The sequence below is a fragment of the Colletotrichum graminicola genome (genome assembly GCF_000149035.1).
Source record: "Colletotrichum graminicola M1.001 genomic scaffold supercont1.18, whole genome shotgun sequence".
NCBI lineage: Eukaryota > Fungi > Ascomycota > Sordariomycetes > Glomerellales > Glomerellaceae > Colletotrichum > Colletotrichum graminicola.
Window position 1 is genome coordinate 202,702 of NW_007361022.1, and position 18,347 is coordinate 221,048.

Here is an 18,347-nt window from a genome sequence, read left to right on the forward strand (position 1 = left end):
CTACTCATTTGGGTGGCAAAGTGAGCTGAAAAAGGTGGCGTTGTATTAAGGGGTGTTTTAGGCGTCTATGAGGGAGCCACGTCGGGTTTGAGGGGTAAGCGAGTACATGAAGTAGTCGCGCATCCTGTTGCGCAGACGCTATTGCAAAATTAGTTGGCTGGACACATCACACAAGTGGCTTGTGCAGTATTAGGTCTAGATCAACGCTTGATTGGGACTACGGGAAACAGAAGACGAGCCATCAGCCCTAATATCAGCCGTTTAGTAGGGTGGAAATCTGAGAGCATCCCACGAGACTATCTAGACCCAAGCTTGGGCGGAATCAGACATTCTTAGCACACATTTCGTTCGGCTATGGCAAAAGTCTTCAAAGGCGATCTCGTTGTGGGATGCAGCCCAATCCATGCGCATCATAGCGCCACTGTGAGCTACGCCAGGGGCTGATGGTCGTGGCCGAAAGGATCAACTCGCTTCGGCAACCTTCGCTCCCTGCAGAAACACGACAACGGCTTCGGGAAGAAGGAGGAAGATGATTTTGTATAAGTTCTCATCTATTCTGTCCTAGATTTGGGTGGATTCCGAGACCTTCAATCCGTCCCTAGATTGCTCAGCTTAGAGAACCTCTCTGACCCTGTGCTGCCGATAACGTCAAGATGAAGTGAGATAGAGCCTTGCAATGTATCGTCGGCGGTTGGGGCTACCTCAACGCCACATTGACGTAAGTCTGTCCCCAAGACGAAGCTGTCGTCGCGGATGCATTCTGTCTTCCCCCTCAACGCAAGTTACTCACCAGCTTCCAGTAACACCAACACGGGCGAGCTCATCCCAGAATGGCACAGCATCTACCCTTCCGGCGGTTCCGTCTACGCGCCCTCAGGCCACATCTCTTTCGTCATCACCGCCAACGACACGACTCAGGCAGACGTGCGCCCCAAAACTGTTACTCTCCCCGCCAAGCCCACCGACTCGGACCATGACTGGGCCCTCGTTGCGCAGCACAGCCTCGGCGTCTTTGGCAACTATCGCTTCTCCAAGGTGACCTGCGACGGCGGGGACGACAAATACGGTGACAAGGGCTACAAGAGCAAGGGAGGGAATCGCAAGAAGGGCCCCTCGGGCGTGTTGACGGTTGATGTGACCTCAGCTACTCTTCCTAGCTACGTTGGCCTCCAGCTTGTCAACACGTTTGAGTTCACAAACGACTGCAGCAAGCACGTTCTCAAGGCAGACTTTGGCGGCGGCCTGGTCCAGACTGTCTGGTTCTACCGCTTGCCCCAGCAGGATGTTTTTGCTTAGGCAAGGATGCTCAATGATGACCGTGGCTGTTCGCAGGGAGTGCAAAACCTCAGGTCGACTTCAGGTATTATTCATCATTGGTTGGTGCCTGTATATACAGTATAGATAAGATATATGAATACTAGTCGACAAACAATGCTTTAGCAAACTCTCTGACTGACAACTGTGAACCGTATCTGTCGAACGCCAATGCAATAAAAGGTAACGTCCCAAGACAAGAAAGGTTACTAGAATAGCAAACAGCCCTTTTGACTAAAGAATCGTGTCCTTGGCTGATAGTAAGCTGCAGTACCGAGGAAAGGATACCATCCGATTGGAGCTGCACATGCATCACAATCATTCTATTAACTAGATTGATAATAACATAAAGGAGCTTCTGGCTGCATCAAAGAGATGAAATTCTTAGAAGTCTTGGTGGTTGTGGCGCTATCAGAGATGTAAGGACCACTGCAAGTCGCAAGTGATTGGATTCCTATGATACTTCAGCCTAGCTATTAGTTGGAGGTCGCTGCTGGCTCTACCACCCTAGCTCTGATCTTGTCACAAAAACGATTGCCAACCAAGTAAGATAATGGAATGTACAATGCACACATTAGTTATCAGATCTAGAAGCTCAATCAGGTCGCTTGTTGCTTTGTCTCGTGAATACCATATGCACAGATACCGCCATTCCGGTGACGTATTTGTCTTCTCTGAGGCTTCGGGACATCGTGCTATTAATCCCTGCAACGTCTTCAGAAGTGGTTAGCGGGTGCCACGCGAATGCTACCGCTAGCATCATCGAAGTAAGCCCTAACCGCTGATCAAATACCGGAAACTGTCCAAGCTGACGAATGAGACTTGTTGGCCAGCAAAAGGTGAGAACAAAGGCTAGCCTCATACATCTTGGCGGTCGTGGCGCCCCTCATACCGTGGCCTCTGTTGCTTGTGTGCCTCAAAGGTACAAAAGGGCAGTAATTGCTTGGACAGTGACTCCGCAACTTCTCTCCCAGGCTATCTTGATTGCTGCAAATATTCAGGCTCATCGTCAAAAGTTCCGCCACCGTTGGATCGAGCTAGCATGTGGTCGTCACTGATCATCTGGTCTGGTTTGACCATTCTGCAAATCAGAGCCTTCGCCGAGTTGGTACCCGAGATTAATCAAGGGGTAAGCAAAGGCGGAACTCACAGTTCTTTCTGACTAGCTGCGCAGTGCATCTTCCTGGATTCTCAACTTCCAGGCAGAGTTTCTTTCCCAAACTCGACGCAATACGCGTTGTCAAATATCTACTACTCTGGCCGCCAGGCTGAGATCCACCCCGCCTGTTTCGTGACGCCCGAAGATACCGAGGACGTTGCAACCACGATCAAGATCTTGACCTCAGCGTCTGTTCCCTTCACGGTCAAGAGTGGTGGCCACACGGCGTTTGATGGAGGATCCAATATTGCGCACGGGGTGACCATTGATTTAGTACGTCTCAACCAGATCACCCTGTCCGACAATCGCCAAACCGTCTCGGTCGGACCTGGCAATCGATGGGTCAACATCTCGGAAATACTTGACCCGCTGAGTCTTGCTGTTGTGGGCGGACGAGTCAGCGATGTCGGCGTCAGCGGGCTCATCCTCGGTGGTGGCATATCGTATTTTTCGGGACGCTACGGATGGGCCTGCGACAATGTTCGCAACTTTGAAGTCGTCTTGGCTTCCGGCGAAGTTGTCAATGCTTCTCCAGAATCCAACAAAGATCTTTTCTGGGCTCTCAGAGGAGGAGGTGGGAGCAACTATGGAATAGTTACACGATTCGATCTCGTGGCTTTCGAACAGGGCGATGTATGGCTACACAACGCGCTGTACCCCCTTTCTTCGAGCACCGAGCTTGTGCCTGCCTTTGTGGACCTGTCTGTCAACGGCTTGCCAGCCGATCCTGACGGGCATACATTCTTCGTCATGACCAATTTGGCATCTCTCGGTGGATTTATCATTGCAAACTACCTCTACCATGCCACGCCCCCTTCATCTGCGGGAGAGACGCCCGAGGTTTTTGCAAAGAGTGCATCCGTTGCTGGATCGTTTCTCAATACTACCACTGTGGCAAACATCACGACTCATTCCAAGGCAATCTCCGAACCATACGGAGGGCGCAAAGCTTGGGCCGGGACCTCTGTCTACTTGGGAGAGGGGGCAGCACAGCTTCTCCAAGACATCATTCCGCTCTATCAAGAACATGCCAATCGTCTCCTGTGTGCGGCAAAAGCCACAAACGAGACGGTGGAACCGTTCTTTACCTATCAGCCCATCACTGCAAACATTCTGGACGCGATGCAAAAAAATGGCGGGAACGCCTTGGGACTCACCCCAGAAAGGGGCCCACTGGTGCATATTTCGGTAGTCACACACTGGGAAACATCGCATCTTGACCATCTTGTGCAACAGAGTGCCGCAGACCTCATTTCCCAGATACAGGTTCTTGCAGAGGAGAGAGGCTTGTTTGCAGGTTACACGTACATGAACTACGCCGAGAAGAATCAGGATGTGTACGCTGGGTATGGACAGGAGAACCACGAACGTTTGAAGGATATCGCAGCAGCCTACGACCCTGACGGACTGTTGAGAAACCTTTGGAGAGGTTATTTCAAAGTTTAAGTGTAAGGCTTTTCAAGTGACTATGCCACACTGCTTGACAGCATCTCTTGCTGCTTATGTAGTGTTAATCTAGACATGACTGAATCATACTAGCCGGGCTGGCCGCTCATCATTTCTGTTGGGGTAATAAACAATGGAGGCTGGTGATGGCATTTTCACGAGAGACACTCCCCCCACCAAAAGTGCGGATCGTCTGCTTCTATGATTCAAACCATTATGGCTCGTCGCAACGTGGCAGGTGAGTAAAAGCAGCGAGACTCATCTATCTTTCTCTATTACCTAGAGGGCGAGGACCTGAAAAGGCTCTGAATACAGATTCCGCAGAATGGAATTTGGCTTGTATCTAAAAGGGATCATCAAGAACTCTAACAGTAGTCCTAACAGCTTCCAAGCTTGGGCATCGCGTTACATTTATACCACTTTCCTTGGAGTTACCCTAGAAGATCTCTCTCACGTTTGCCTCATGCGCAAATTTAGTGTTTTGTTTCGCTGTAGGGATTTACCCAATTTGCCATATCGCTCTTTGCTACTTAAGCGGCAGTCTCGACGGTGATACTGGCCGAGCCGGCAGATTTGTAACCTTCCGTTGCAACAACCATGTAGTCAAACGAAGTGCCGATGGTCATTCCAGCGTTCTTCCAGGCGTCGAAGATGTTCTGAGTTGTAACAGTACCGCCGGTGCGCTTGTTCTCACGGATGGCCCAGAACTGCTTGAAGGTCTGGTCACCGTCGATGGATGGTGCATTGACACGAGTGCTCTCGTACAACTGGTACACAGAGCCGTCGCTGGTGACCTGGCCCTTGGGTGTAGCCGAGCTGCCAGGGTTATACTCTCCATGGTTCTCAACGATGTAGTACTCAATGAGCTTGATAGTAAGTAATGAGTCAGCTTACTTCTTTCAAGGTGTTTCTCATATTGACAGAGAATTGACCCACCGGGTTTCTAGTCCAGCCATAAACTGTCAAGTAGCTGTTGCCGTTGTTGACGGGAGAAAAGGTGCCAGAGTACTGGATGGTCTTGGGTCCGCCTGTCTGCCAACCCTTTCCACCGACGAAATTTCCACCAGACTGCCACTGGACGCTGTAGGAGCCGCCGGCACCGTTGGTATAGGTGACGGGAGATGCTCCATCAGTCCACCAGCTGTAGAAGTAGCCATTGTGGGTTCCCTGGGAGGAGGGAGTAGACTGGCGCTTGAACAGGTCCATCGTGGTGATGGGCTTGGCTGCTGGAGCGGCGAGAGCTCCAGCGACGACCAGTGCCGTCGTGAAGAAAGAAGCAAAGGAACGCATGTTAAGGAAGGGTGGTGGGATATATGTACAGACAGATGCAGAAAAGATCGTACGTAGTATTCAGGTTATAAACAAACAGTCCGATGAAGCAGCAAGACAGAGAATGAACACGGCGAGGACATGAAAGGACGACTGGGCCTTTTTAACCATACTTGGTCTTCTCTCTGGTCCAGTCAGTTCTGATTATGGCATGATGGCCAGTCATCGTATGCAGTTTACCTGCAAAATGGGTTGTTTACATGACGACACCACCACGCCTTGAACAAGCCATTGACCAGTGCCGCTAATACTACCCCTTCAAGAAAGATCGGCTTTACAGGTCTCACACAGCTATGTCTTTTAGCAGTGAATTTGTGATTCCATTCATATTGTTCGATAAGTGACTGCCAGTATGAACCAATCACGATGTTTGGGGCGTAGTAGTGGATGCCATGATGTTGGATGTAAATGAGCCAAGCTGGTATCGGTGTAGCACAATCCTTGCAAGGACCTCCGCATTATGTGCAAGAAATCGCCCGCGCTCATGTTGCGGCCGAATGAGGCCTTGAGAAGTTAGCTCTTCCAAGTTTGGTGCTCTCTGTCATTCACTTATTCTTCTTATGAGCCAGACATGCCGGGCGCCGATCGCCTTTCCCCGGGACAGTGAAAGCCATCTTCATCCCGGTCGATAATCATAAACATCGACCGGGATCACGCTCTTCTTCGGTCCGGGGTGTTTGCACCAGCGGCGGCCCGCAACCGTATCAGTGACGGTTAGGATAGATATTTTGCATGCTTGCTCACCTAGTTTTGATGCCCCATTTATCGGCGGCTGAAGTCATCCAACGGTATTTATCCGGTGACATATGCAGTTTATGTATTCTGCCGCTTAATTTACCAAGCCGCCAATGTTGCCAATAGACTGACCATAAGGGCATGAACGCCGAGGCTTGGTGAAACGATTTCTTCTGTATCATCATATTGAGTATTACGCAGAATGAGCAGCAGCCCGACTCACTTGGTCTACCGAGTAATTTTCCTGAAACTGTGGGACATTTGATTAGTCTACCAGCACAGACATTGCGACACCTTCCTTGATTGCATGGCAATCATCCCCTTCGTTGTGACCTTTCCGTGCCCTTAGTGAATGTGCCAACACTTTGTTGAAGCTCGTCCATGTGGCGAGAGAGGGTAGGTATAATGCTGGGTGTCAACGTTAACTTGGCGTAAAACAGTCTCCATGCAGAACCGCCAAAACACAAGAAACCCTCATCAGGCATAGGATTGATGCCAGCATGAGACCAGGCAAATTTGACCCCGGCTCTGTCGGTCTTCGATCTGCGACGCTTATCCTCATGATCTTAGACGCCACATTCCAATCGTCGGCTGCGGCGAACTCTAGCGCCAAAACGGGTCAACCGATGGCCCCAAGCCACACTGCCAACCGATCCGAACAAGCGCACCACCGTCGGATCTCTAAACCAAGCAAAGGAGCGGACGGCCGCGCACATTCGGGGTGTTGCATTATTAGCAGCCTTAAGCGAGAGACCCTGACATGTACGTTGGGGCGCCTTGCCTGCACAAACCCCGCATTTCGGCGCGTCCAGACTCTTCCCAAAGTGCTCCCAGACGAAGCACAAGACCACAGGGAGGCGAGACGACGACGTCAGTGCACACCACCCACTATCCCTTAGTCCCTGTAGTTGTGGTGCAAGTAGGATGACTGTCATGCCTACTCATCAGACCATGGCCGCACCCTGCGAAGTGCGGGGGACGTTGGCCGTTCTGTGCGGATGAAGCCAAGTTCCATCTCAACAGCGCAGGCGGTGAGGTTGATAGCTCACCTCCGCCACAGCATCCTTTCGACCAACAGGCCCGCTGTTGCGTGTGAGACGAGGGTTTTATACTTCTGGCTACTATCGCGACTCGGCTGCCGAGATGACGTTGTCAAATGGTCTGCCCCGGTCAAACTCCTGCAAGGCGCACGCAAAGGCGCGCCTCCAGGAAATTCTCACGCCCGACTTACTTGAGAAGCTCCGCCGGTTCTGGTTCAAACACCTCAAGACGGAAGAAGCTTACATCCTGCCTCAGAAATGTCAAATGGGTAGATGGTTCTTCCCTGATGTTAGCTTTGACGAGGTCTGCATGTATGTTCAATTTGGTCGCAGAACACTTTGTGAGAAGCGGCAGTGTTGACGTGCCTTCTAGAAAAAAATACCGCCCTGTTCTTGAGGCTGTAAAGTCGTCGAGAGCATCGAGCAAAGAAATACTCTCAATCATCAGGCCTTTCACACCTCTGCAATGGCTGAGTCTGGTCCTACTCCTGGATCAGGTACCGCGAAACATCTATCGGGGCTCTGAGTCGTCCATCGTCTTCAAGCTTTTCGACCCCATCGCCCGCGAGATCGCCCAGCACGCTGTAAACGCCGGCGCCCCGAATCATAGCAGAGTCCGGTACCGCGTAGCCTATCGAATGTGGTTCTACCTTCCTTTCATGCACTCCGAGGACTTGGCACTACACGACTTTGCTGTCAAGCAGTATCAGCGGATGAAGGACGACTTTGAGGAGCTCATGGCCGATGACGGCACCGCTGGCTCTGATGATCAGCGAAAGTGTTGGGGAGTGTTGGCGGTGCAGAAGGAGTCGGCTAAAGACTTGCTGGAAACGAACTACGACTTCGTGGTAAAACACCGGGACATCATCGTACAGTTTGGAAGATACCCGCACAGAAATCTGGCCATGGGCCGGCCTTCTACACCAGACGAGAGAAATTATCTCGAGAGCGGTGGTGAGTCCATCAGCAGTGACAAGTAATGGCATGTTTTCTTGGCACTGAGTGTAGACATACAGCAGTTATGTCATTGTGGGTAGGCCTGCTGTTCAACTCTGGGTGCTAATAAGGCAGTTTCGATATTCCTATCTTTTCCTCTTATCAATAGTTTTTTTTTTTTCTTTTTTTCTTTTTTGCGTTTTGTTGCTGTCTTTATTCAGTGAAGTGCGGAGTGTGTGTATAAAATACAACTCGTCATATGCTACCACCAACAGAGGTGGAATGAAGGCACGCCAATATGATATATAGTCAACTTCATTGGTGCGCTGATAGTTTGGTTGGCTTCAACTGCTCTTATAAGTTGCACTCCAAGCCGTCTTTCCATCAAGTTGCGGGTCATTGATGTCCTGTCAGTCATTTTCTAAGTACCAAGAAGACGATCCCCGGAAATTAGGTTTAAGCTCTCGAGCCATCAATCTCAATATAGCTTATTCCGAATCGTGAGGGAGATGCAAATAAACTTCTGCTAATGCTGCGCTTCTACCAACTTGCATCTTGGAGCGCAGCTAGGTAGCTCAAAGCTAAATCCTGTCTCCATTCACTTCTGATTATCCGCACCGCATATCAGAACTAAACAATCAACCACAATCTTTGGGTTTTCTGCGTAAGTTACCAATCAAAGTAGGACATAGCACAAGCTTCATGGTGGTTGCTATGTCACCTAGGTACTGTTCATCAGGAGCACGAGTAAGGAAACAACCAAAGAAATTTCTGCCAGGTCTCGTTCATGTGTGGCGTACAGTCATACGATGGTGCTGTTCTAACGAAAACAACATTCAATTCTCGGTACTCGTCTCTTTTGGAGGGCTCGGTGCTGCACGTTTTAAGCGTTCGTGGACTGTTGCCATGTATGAAGATGAGATAACTTTCCAAAAGCAGCCAAGGGAGAAAGCGGAAAGGACGTGTTGGACAAGAATGGAGCCGCCCACCCACCACCGGCTAGAAAGCCTCGAACGGGACACTCGTTAAATGGCACGAAGATCCCAAATGGGCCATCGGGTTGGTCTGCCACATCAACTAGGTTTATTCACTGGCAAGTTGAAGGAACAGAAACTCAAGGTGCACAGATAACGGTCCGGACTTGATTCCCCAATGTGTATCAATATATGCTTGGTCCGATATTCATATTCCGTATGTGACGAGTATAAAGGCGGGTACAGAAGAACGCTATCCAGTCAGAATATATAGTCACGAAATACCATATCTTTGACCAACCCAAGTTTACTGTACATGCAGATATGAAACTTATGCAACAGCTTTACATTTGAGTCAGGTAAGTATTGCTTTTCACTTGCGTGTTGTTTTCTTGGTCAACGTTATTTAATCTCTGGGTTTCGGCAACTATCTCTACCGACATTATTTGAACACGATTTGTTCTCTATTCTTTGCTGTATATACGCCTGAGTCGTCCTAGATCAAACTAGTGCCATTTTACTGGTGTCATGATCTCGTTCTGGCAACTCTATAAGCCCGAGGCAGTCCTGTTTCCGCTTTCATATGCCAAGGTCTGGATGGGTTATAAGCTTTTCCCACGCCACACGGGGGGCTTTTTACCAGCGCTGCCCCTGATGACCATGGTATCTCTCACATAGTCAGGCTCTGGCTTGGAGATCCATATGATGCATGGGGGATATCCACCGAAAAATACGAATAGCCATAATGCCAACGCAGAAGCTCGACGATGAACTTGCACATGATGCTTTCAAGGAAGGCATTCGGTGATGAACTAAGTTCGTATTGCTTCGTTCGTAACTCAACCATTGCTTTGAAAGGTTTTTTCATGTGTCGAAAGTGGCGAGGTTAATTACCTCCGCTGTGATAGCCTCGGATCCGTTGTCTTGTAACCGACGTCTACCTCACGGCTTGTCGGTGAACCCCCCCGGTCGAATATGTGATCTTCATTGATTGTCTGCCAAATTGGCGATAGTGACCCGCCCGTCTGCTCCACACGCGGAAGCGCCTGTATCGCCCGGTTGTTCGAGTTTCCTTCTGTAGCCGTACGAGTGTTGTTGTCAGGCAAGGTGTTTGAAGGTATTGTCTCGGGACCTCGGCAGTTGCATGTACTCATCCGAGTGAAGGCCAGCAGCTTGTTCAGAACCACAAACTCCACTTTGATTTTGACGCTGTAAACGAACGGCTTGCACATGGTCTGCACTTCGAATTTGTCGTTGTATTCGAGGATTATGAGGCCTGTATCGAGAATGAAAGCGGCAGCGAAAAGAGCTGCTAGTTGACGAACCATGCTGGTGACCGCTTTCGGTCTTATCGCGCTGAGAGGCTTAAGACTTCTGTATCCTTCGTAAAGGAATATAGCGGCGATGATAGTTTCTTGGATGGTGAAGACAACCAGCTCCACTTTCTCATATATTTTGAACGGCCTCGTCCATTCTTTCGGGTTCATGTTCGCGAGAACGAATATCACCGTCTCTGGGATATGCATTGTGGCTGCGTTGAATACGATCATTGATAGGATTAGACGAATTTTCCGCTGGCTGTGAACAACGAGATGAAGCCTTGACCACAGAACAATAGCCTGGCCTGTGACCATGGCATACCAGGCAAAGGGGATCACGATACTGGAAGCGTTGAGGGTTTCGTGGTGACCGCCAAAGTATCGAAGGACGAACGCGGTGGCGTTAATATTGATGCCCGTATTAGCAACGATCATGCTCCAAAAGTATTTCCCTTGGCGACGTTTGAACGTGGTGAAGATGGAGAAAAATGTTTCAATGGTATTATAATATGCAGTCGCGGCAAAGGCGATCATCACCATCGCTTGGGCTTGAGAGATCGAGACGGATCCCGTCTCACCCGCCATTTCTCAGCAGAGGAATAGAGAAGCGATATTAGGTGGTTCGACGGCGCCGGTGGTTCGATCCTTTTGCGAGGCATCGTGAGAGACACGCAAGCGAGCGGTTGTCGCAAGACGGGATGGAAGATTCGATGGTTTAGTTGTGATTACCGAATAGGCGGAGAGATCCATCGCTCACTACATACTTAAGACGAGCGGTGCATCAGTCCCTGTTCACCATGTTGTCATCTTCCCACATTAAGCTTTATTAGTCGTTCAGCGTTCTCGAAGAAAGCTTGAATTTACTGCAGAATCACCGATCGCTGTTGTCTGTGAAACCGGCAGAACTGCAGACCCAATCGGCGTCCTACGACTGACTCGTTCAATATACCGGTAAGATGGGACGGTGTGCGCGTTCGTTAGACGTGCGAGTCATCAGTCGTTGATGCTTGACCTTGCCGTCCTAGCCTACAAAATTTGTGTCTCATTATGGAAGGTATAGCCCAGCAGTGCCTGTTGCTGTCTGCTAGTAACATTGGAGTTTTGACATCAGAAATTAACTTCCTACCAGGCATGCGGTCACGGAAGAAACATTTGCAGTGGTCATGACGTTTCAAGGGGGCTTTCGACGTTGTCTTCAGACAACACAACTCTTTCGGTTCCAGAAACAAGTGTCAAGAGGTGCGGTTGTTTAAAGTACGAGGTCGTTCTTGCCCATTGACAAGTGACAAACGAGATTCTAATGGCTGTTGTACTTACACGTCGATCCTGATATTGACTCGCCGTTTCTCACACGCTTCTCTCTTTACTCTTGCAACCCTCCTCGAAGGCACACCCCGGTCTGTAGGAACGGACGGCAGTGTCTGGTGCAAACTTAAACTTTTCCCCCTCCCACTCTTATTTCTCCTCCTGATCTCCCTTACAGACACTCTTCTTACTGTATGCTATGTATAAACTGGCAGCAAGCCAGTAGATATATAGCACAATAAGACATGGATATACTATTAGCACTGTACAGCCGAGCACACGGAAACCCCCTCCTACCCAAGGTCGTAGAACCGAAGATCAAAAGGGACGCAGCCGCGCGGAACCTTAGTTGAAGAGCCCTTAGGCACTCAACAGCAAGGATGTATACTCTAGTTGACATTCCTAGACAAGATTGGTGGCGGATATAAAACGATAGGCCAGTGAGACTTTGGACGGTCGGAACTAGAGCATCATCATGTATTTTCCTAAAGCTAGCTGCCCTAGGCGCCCTTTGTCATTTTCAGGAACGTACCAGGCATTGAATACTACTACAACAACAACAAGCCGTTTCTGACACAGACAACCATACATGGTTTATCCATGAGGTAAAAGACAGTTCCATGGTATTTCAGGCATGGAGAACAAATCTTGGCATTTTATGACATAGGTATGAAGCAGTCTTGGGCCGTTTGCCAAGTATTACAACTCATGTTGTGGTAGGCATTGTTCTGGAAAGGCCGGGACAAAGATCCAGCAGTCAACTAGCTTGAAGGGTGCACCGAAGCCCCCACTTGTTAACCTATAAAGAGTGTTCCCCCACATTCTGCTAATAATAGTTGACCTGAATTTGGTGTTTCGTCGTATCAGTCAGCGAGAAAAGAGCTCTGACATATTTGCTTCCAACATGAGTGCTGAAAGGGTAGTCTTGAGATGGACCATTGTTCATTACACAGACGCTGCTTTTCATGCGTAAGCGTGTAACTGCGCAAATGTTCACGAGGCCATCCGCCTACATGCGAGCTTTCGAGGAGCCCGGGCTGCTGAGTATTTCTTTCTGACAGGCTTGCCCAGTTATGTTGCTGCCTGCAGGAGAGTATCATTCCGCTTTGGAAGCCTCATCAACAGGTTAAGTCATTACCTGGGCGTGTCTGTGGACCTGCTCACAAGTGTTTTGACCCGTAGAGGCCGCTTTGACATGATTGCTCATTATAATATCAGACGACAAGATATTGTTTAAGGGCATTATGTCACGATAACTTCATATACTTTCCACCTTATGTAAGAGCTCTGTCGGAACAACCCGGAAAAGACACATAGAAAACAAATTGTTAGTTAAATCACATAAGAGGGATATCCTATAGATCACGTAATAAATTATAATACAGAATGTAGTTATTACTTATTGTATTTTTATTAGTTATAAAGTAAATCTAGACTTTTAGGTAGTATACTAGTAGTAAGGTAGATACTGCTAAGGGAGGCAGTATGTTATATAAATATTATATAACTACCTCCCCTAAAGTATACTTACTATATACTAACACTAGTAACTTTTCTTTTATAGTAAAAGTTACTAGTGCCCTAGCTATCTAGATTACCCTTAAAAGCCCTAAAAACGTAATAAAAATTAAAACTTTAAAAGTATTATACTTCTTATAGTTACGTGCTATATATTCTTATATCCTTTATTTTTTTTTATAAATAGTATAGGCTTATACTAACTTATTTAGGGGCGTTTCTTTTTAGCTATAGCTATTAGAGGTATATTCTTATATTAGTTAGATTTAACTACTACTATTATAGTTTAGTTAGTTATATAACTTATAATTTATTTTTTACTATATACTTATTATAATTTATTATACTTATATAACTTAACTTTTTATATATATCTTAGCTTTATTATTTATAACTAGGCCCTTAAGTGCGTAATTTAAGGATACCTTTATAAATCTATTAGCTAGATTATTAGATTTAGTAATCTATTAGACTTTATAAAGCTTATATTATTTATAAGACTATCTTAGTAATATAATATTAATTATAAGACGCTTCTCCTTTATAGTTCCTAGCTTAACTAAGTATTTATAAAGTAAATATAAGTCTATATATATAATAGTTAGGATTAATAAAATATTAAGCTTCTTTATAATTATTATAATAGTTATAAAGAGGGCGTAAGCTATATTAATACCTATAACTATCTTATACACTTTAGATATAAAGACGCTTTAGGTAACTTATTTAGACTTTATAAATAAGAAATAAAAGATATTACTATAAAGGAGAAATTTAGCTTAGTTATTATTAACTTCCTTATTTATAAGGAGGATAATAAATCCTAACTATAAAGTTATATTATAATTATTAGTAAATAATTATTTATAAATATAAATAGCTTAGCTAATATAAGATCTAAGGAGATAAATTATAAACTATAGCTAAGTAAGCTTATTTACTATTATAGTTAATAGTTAAGGTCTTTAATTACCTTATTATTTAGCTTCTTATATTAGGCTATAATAAAAAGATTATAATACGCTTTAGGCTAGTAAATAAAGGTAATATATACTCCTTATACCTATTACTAGATAAAATCTTAGTAGGCTATAAGTAACTTTATATTAATTAATTATAGTTTTACTTCTTGCTTTTTCTAGGAAAGTATAATAGAAGTGTCTATAGTAAATATAACTATAATAATCCTACTATTAAAAGTAAGCAGTTAGTTAATAGTAAGAAATAACTTATCCTTTATAGTAAATTTTACTTTAGTTAGTTCTTTATTCTCTTAGTTAGAAAATAAAAGGTTTATTAAGCTAATAGTATTATCTATTTATATACTAATAAGTATAAAGTATAAATTTTTACTAGATAATAAGAGAAAGTAAGGGTTATATATAGTAAAGACTATCTAGAGATTCTCCTTATAGTAATAGTTATAAGTAGCCTACTAGTATATACCTACTTTAGTAATCTTATATAGAGGCTTAATAACCTTTATAATAGTATTATTAAGGTACTTATAATAGATTTAGGCTAGGAGTTTAGTGTAAATAGTATAGTTAAGGTAGGAAGTAGATTAAATATAGGTCTACGTAATATTATATAGCTATATAACTTTACTATTAATAAAAAAGGAAAAGGCTAGTGTAAGGATAAGCTACTAGCTAGCTTACTAGATAGTAAGTAACTAAGTAAGAATAGCCTCCTTATTATTATTAGTATAGCCTTAAATAATAAGGTATAATTTCTTATAAGGCTTCTTATTAGTGCTTTTTACCTTATTTATAATTTATAATTTAAAAATTTACTTATATAGCTAAAGTTAGTTAATTATAGTAAATTTAAAGACGCTTTATATAATAAGGCTGTTAATCTTAGTAGCTACTAATTACTTAAATAGCTTGCTAGGTGCTATAATAACGCCTTTTTTATATAATTAGATTATAAGGGTTTAATAGGCTTCTTTTTTTACTAAGAGGAAGGTAGTATAAGGTATATTAGTCTCTTATAGTAAAGTGTATCTTATAGGGATTTTCCTAGCTTATTAAGGTTACGTAATAGTAGGATTATTAGTATATAGCTACTGCCCTAAACTAGTTATAATAATAATAGTATCTTTAGTAGGCTTATTACTATAACTACTATTATTATTTAAGATAGATAGGGGACATTACTTAGCTAAGCCTCCTTCTTTATTATCTACTATATAGTATAGCTTAACTAATATAGATTAGAAAATATAAAGGCTATTAATATTAATAGTAAAGTCTTTACCTTAAGTAGTAAGTAACTTATATAGGCTAGACTAACCTCTTTTTTTATACTAGATATAGACGTTACTACCTAAAAGTAGATTTTTTATTATAAAAGTATTTAGGCTGTTATAAGTAGTAAGAGCCTTATTAATTTACTATATTATATTATATTTATAAAGATCTTTAGTTACCTTATAAATAGCTATTATATATTAAATTATCTTAAGTAAAGGAGTAAAGTTAGTAGTTATATAGGGGTAAGCACTAAATACTAATAAAGTAGGTATAAGGCTATTTAGGCTAGTAGTATTATTAACTACTTTAGTAGCGCTTTAAAGTACTGCTTTATAGTTAATAGATAGGTATTCTTTTTAGATTATTTTATATACCTATTAAAGTATAGTATAGTATTTTTTAACCTTCTTAACGTTATAATACGCTTTAATAAGGATAATTTTAACTTTAACGCCTATTATATAGGCTTTATATAAAAATTTAGTTAAGATAAAGTTCTACCTTATGTTAGTAATAATTTAATCTAGAGGTCCTTAGTAGACGTTAATCTAGTAGTAATATAGTGCCTCCTATATAGTTTTTACTAAAATATTATAGAAAAAGTAAGCTATATTAAAGGTAGTAGTAGTATTAATAATATAAAGTATAAAGTTACTATTAAGGTATATAATATTAATAATAACTTTATAATTAAATAAATAGTTATTATATAAGGTAAATTAGAATTAAAAAGAAGCCTTTTTATAGATCTAGTAATAATAATAGTACTTTATTAAGTGTTTAATTACTTTTATTTTAACCTTATAGCTAGCCTTATAAAGGATCTTATATAGCTAGTAAATTAATAAATAGCTAAACTATTAATAAAGGTAGTATAGCTTAACGTTAGTTAGGTAATAACTTATAAGGCTTTACTTAAGCAGGCTAAGTAGTATTTATAAGTAGCCTTATTTTTATATAACTAGTACTATAAGTTTACCTTATTAAAAAGTATTTATAAGGTTATTAAATTAAATTAATAGCTAATCTATATTAGCTAAGTAAAGTAAGAAAGGTATATTAGTAGGTATTATATAAAAAGTAATATACCTAAGGGGAGTCTTTACTATAATAGTGCCTTATAAAGTAATAGTATTACTATTACTAAACCTAATCTTTACTTTACCTATAGCTATAGTGTTAATAGTTATAAATAGTTAAATTTACTATAGTATAATAACTTATAAGTAGCCTATAGTTAAGTAACTTACTACGCTTATATTTAATAAAATACCTTAAAAGGTAGCTAATAAGTAATAATTTAGTATAAAGGTACTAGGTAACTTAGTAAAAGTACTATTAAGGTTAATTTTTATTAATTAGTAATAAATAACTTAGTTAGTAAGGTTAGTAGTAAGCGCGTTACTATCTACTTTAGTGTTACTAAAGAATATAGTTAAAGTATAAAATACACTATTATCTTATTCTTTATTATTACTAATAATAAAGTAGGCCCCTTAGAGATACTACTAAAAATCCTTATTATTATTACTATCTTTATTTTTTTCTTCTTATAAATAGGTGCCTTTATAGCTAGTAAGGAAGGTGTTATATATAGTTAGTAAGGTATTTTTAATATAATAGTTACTTTTAAATTACTAGTACGCTTTATGTCTTTTATTAGTAGTATGCTTTATTAACTAGTAGCTAGGCTTATAGTAAATATAACACTTTTTTAGTATTATAGCTACTATTATTATTATTACTATTATAAAAATTACTACTACTATAGTTATTACTAAACTATTAATAATAGCTTTAGCCTTAGTAAGTATAGTCTACTTAAAATTAATTATTAGGTAATAAGGGTAAGGATTTAGTAAGGTACTAGCTATAGTAAGGGCGCCTTATAGTAGTACTAATAGATAACTATAATTAGCTATATACTTCTTTTAATATTATAGCTAGAGCGTATAAGTAAAGGTTACACTTAGGAACCTTAGAGTAGGCATTTAGTAACTAACTTCTTAACACCTTATTATTTTAGTATAATAAAGGGAGAGCCTATTAAATAAGGGCTAGCTTTAAGATAAGCTTCTTAAGGGCTTAGATCTTAGTTATTATAGGATTATTATATATAACTTAAGGAAGTGTTATTTCTTATTATTTAAATAGGTAAGTCTATATTTATTCCTATATCTTAAAGTAGTTATAAATTTAGTTAACTATCTTATTAAAATTATAAATACTATTACTATAAATATAATTAATATAGAACTAGGATACCTTACTTTTTAATATAATAAAAAAAGTAAGACTAAGTTAGTATTACTTAATCCTAACCTTACTATAGTTATTTTAAAAGATACTTAACTTAAGATTAAGAACGTTATATAACTTACTACTATACTTAGTTTTATCTATTAGTAGCTTTATAAGATTAGTTAGTTAATAGGGGTATAGTTAGAAAAAAGAAATAAGTATAAATTTAGATTTATATAGTAGCTAACGTTATAACTTATTATAGCTTTATAATTAAAATCTCTATATAGTGCCCTAAAGTAAGAGGTTAGTAGTAGGCTTAGGGTTATTTAATAAATTAAATAGTATATCTTACTAAGGATTTACCTTATCTATTATAATAGGCTAACTACCTAATTACTTACTATACTAGTTATAATAATAGTAATAAGGGTAAGAGGTTCTTAGGTTATATAATAAGGTATTAATAAATAAAGTGCTTATATTACCTCTAAGTACTAGGTTTAGATTAGTAAGTGCTTAGTAGATTTTATCTTATTATAAAAGTAAGGTTAGGCTATTTTTTACTTCTACTTTAGCTAGTAATAATCTACTGTTAGTAAATAAGTTAAGGTAAATAAGGTTAGCTACCTTTATAAAGTAGTATTAGCTATTATTTATAATAATATTAAAAAAGTAGTAGATAAGGCCTAATTAATTATTAATCTCTCCTTAGGTAAGATATATTAACTAGTAATATTATTAATAAATTTAGGATTCTTTATTTTATAAGT

The 18,347-nt window shown here is 41.4% G+C and overlaps 6 protein-coding genes across 6 annotated transcripts; 4 read left to right on the plus strand and 2 right to left on the minus strand.

Annotated features, from left to right (window-relative positions):
• Positions 1-753: 753 nt before the first annotated feature.
• Positions 754-1,296, plus strand: GLRG_05346 (uncharacterized protein; the record flags this gene model as incomplete). Its single annotated transcript, XM_008096031.1, has 1 exon — positions 754-1,296. One exon carries the CDS (start codon positions 754-756, stop codon positions 1,294-1,296), a length of 543 nt encoding a protein of 180 aa, XP_008094222.1.
• Positions 1,297-2,356: 1,060 nt separating this feature from the next.
• On the plus strand, positions 2,357-3,919 carry GLRG_05347 (FAD binding domain-containing protein; the record flags this gene model as incomplete). The annotated part of the gene is made up of 2 exons (XM_008096032.1): positions 2,357-2,443; positions 2,489-3,919. 2 exons carry the CDS (start codon positions 2,357-2,359, stop codon positions 3,917-3,919), a joined length of 1,518 nt encoding a protein of 505 aa, XP_008094223.1.
• A 530-nt stretch (positions 3,920-4,449) lies between these two features.
• GLRG_05348 (glycosyl hydrolase family 11) lies at positions 4,450-5,209 on the minus strand (the record flags this gene model as incomplete). Its single annotated transcript, XM_008096033.1, has 2 exons — positions 4,450-4,785; positions 4,856-5,209. 2 exons carry the CDS (start codon positions 5,207-5,209, stop codon positions 4,450-4,452), a joined length of 690 nt encoding a protein of 229 aa, XP_008094224.1.
• Positions 5,210-7,126: 1,917 nt separating this feature from the next.
• On the plus strand, positions 7,127-8,003 carry GLRG_05349 (uncharacterized protein; the record flags this gene model as incomplete). Its single annotated transcript, XM_008096034.1, has 2 exons — positions 7,127-7,335; positions 7,397-8,003. 2 exons carry the CDS (start codon positions 7,127-7,129, stop codon positions 8,001-8,003), a joined length of 816 nt encoding a protein of 271 aa, XP_008094225.1.
• A 1,820-nt stretch (positions 8,004-9,823) lies between these two features.
• Positions 9,824-10,792, minus strand: GLRG_05350 (uncharacterized protein; the record flags this gene model as incomplete). The annotated part of the gene is made up of 1 exon (XM_008096035.1): positions 9,824-10,792. One exon carries the CDS (start codon positions 10,790-10,792, stop codon positions 9,824-9,826), a length of 969 nt encoding a protein of 322 aa, XP_008094226.1.
• A 1,669-nt stretch (positions 10,793-12,461) lies between these two features.
• GLRG_05351 (uncharacterized protein) lies at positions 12,462-12,794 on the plus strand (the record flags this gene model as incomplete). The annotated part of the gene is made up of 2 exons (XM_008096036.1): positions 12,462-12,526; positions 12,629-12,794. 2 exons carry the CDS (start codon positions 12,462-12,464, stop codon positions 12,792-12,794), a joined length of 231 nt encoding a protein of 76 aa, XP_008094227.1.
• Positions 12,795-18,347: the final 5,553 nt, after the last annotated feature.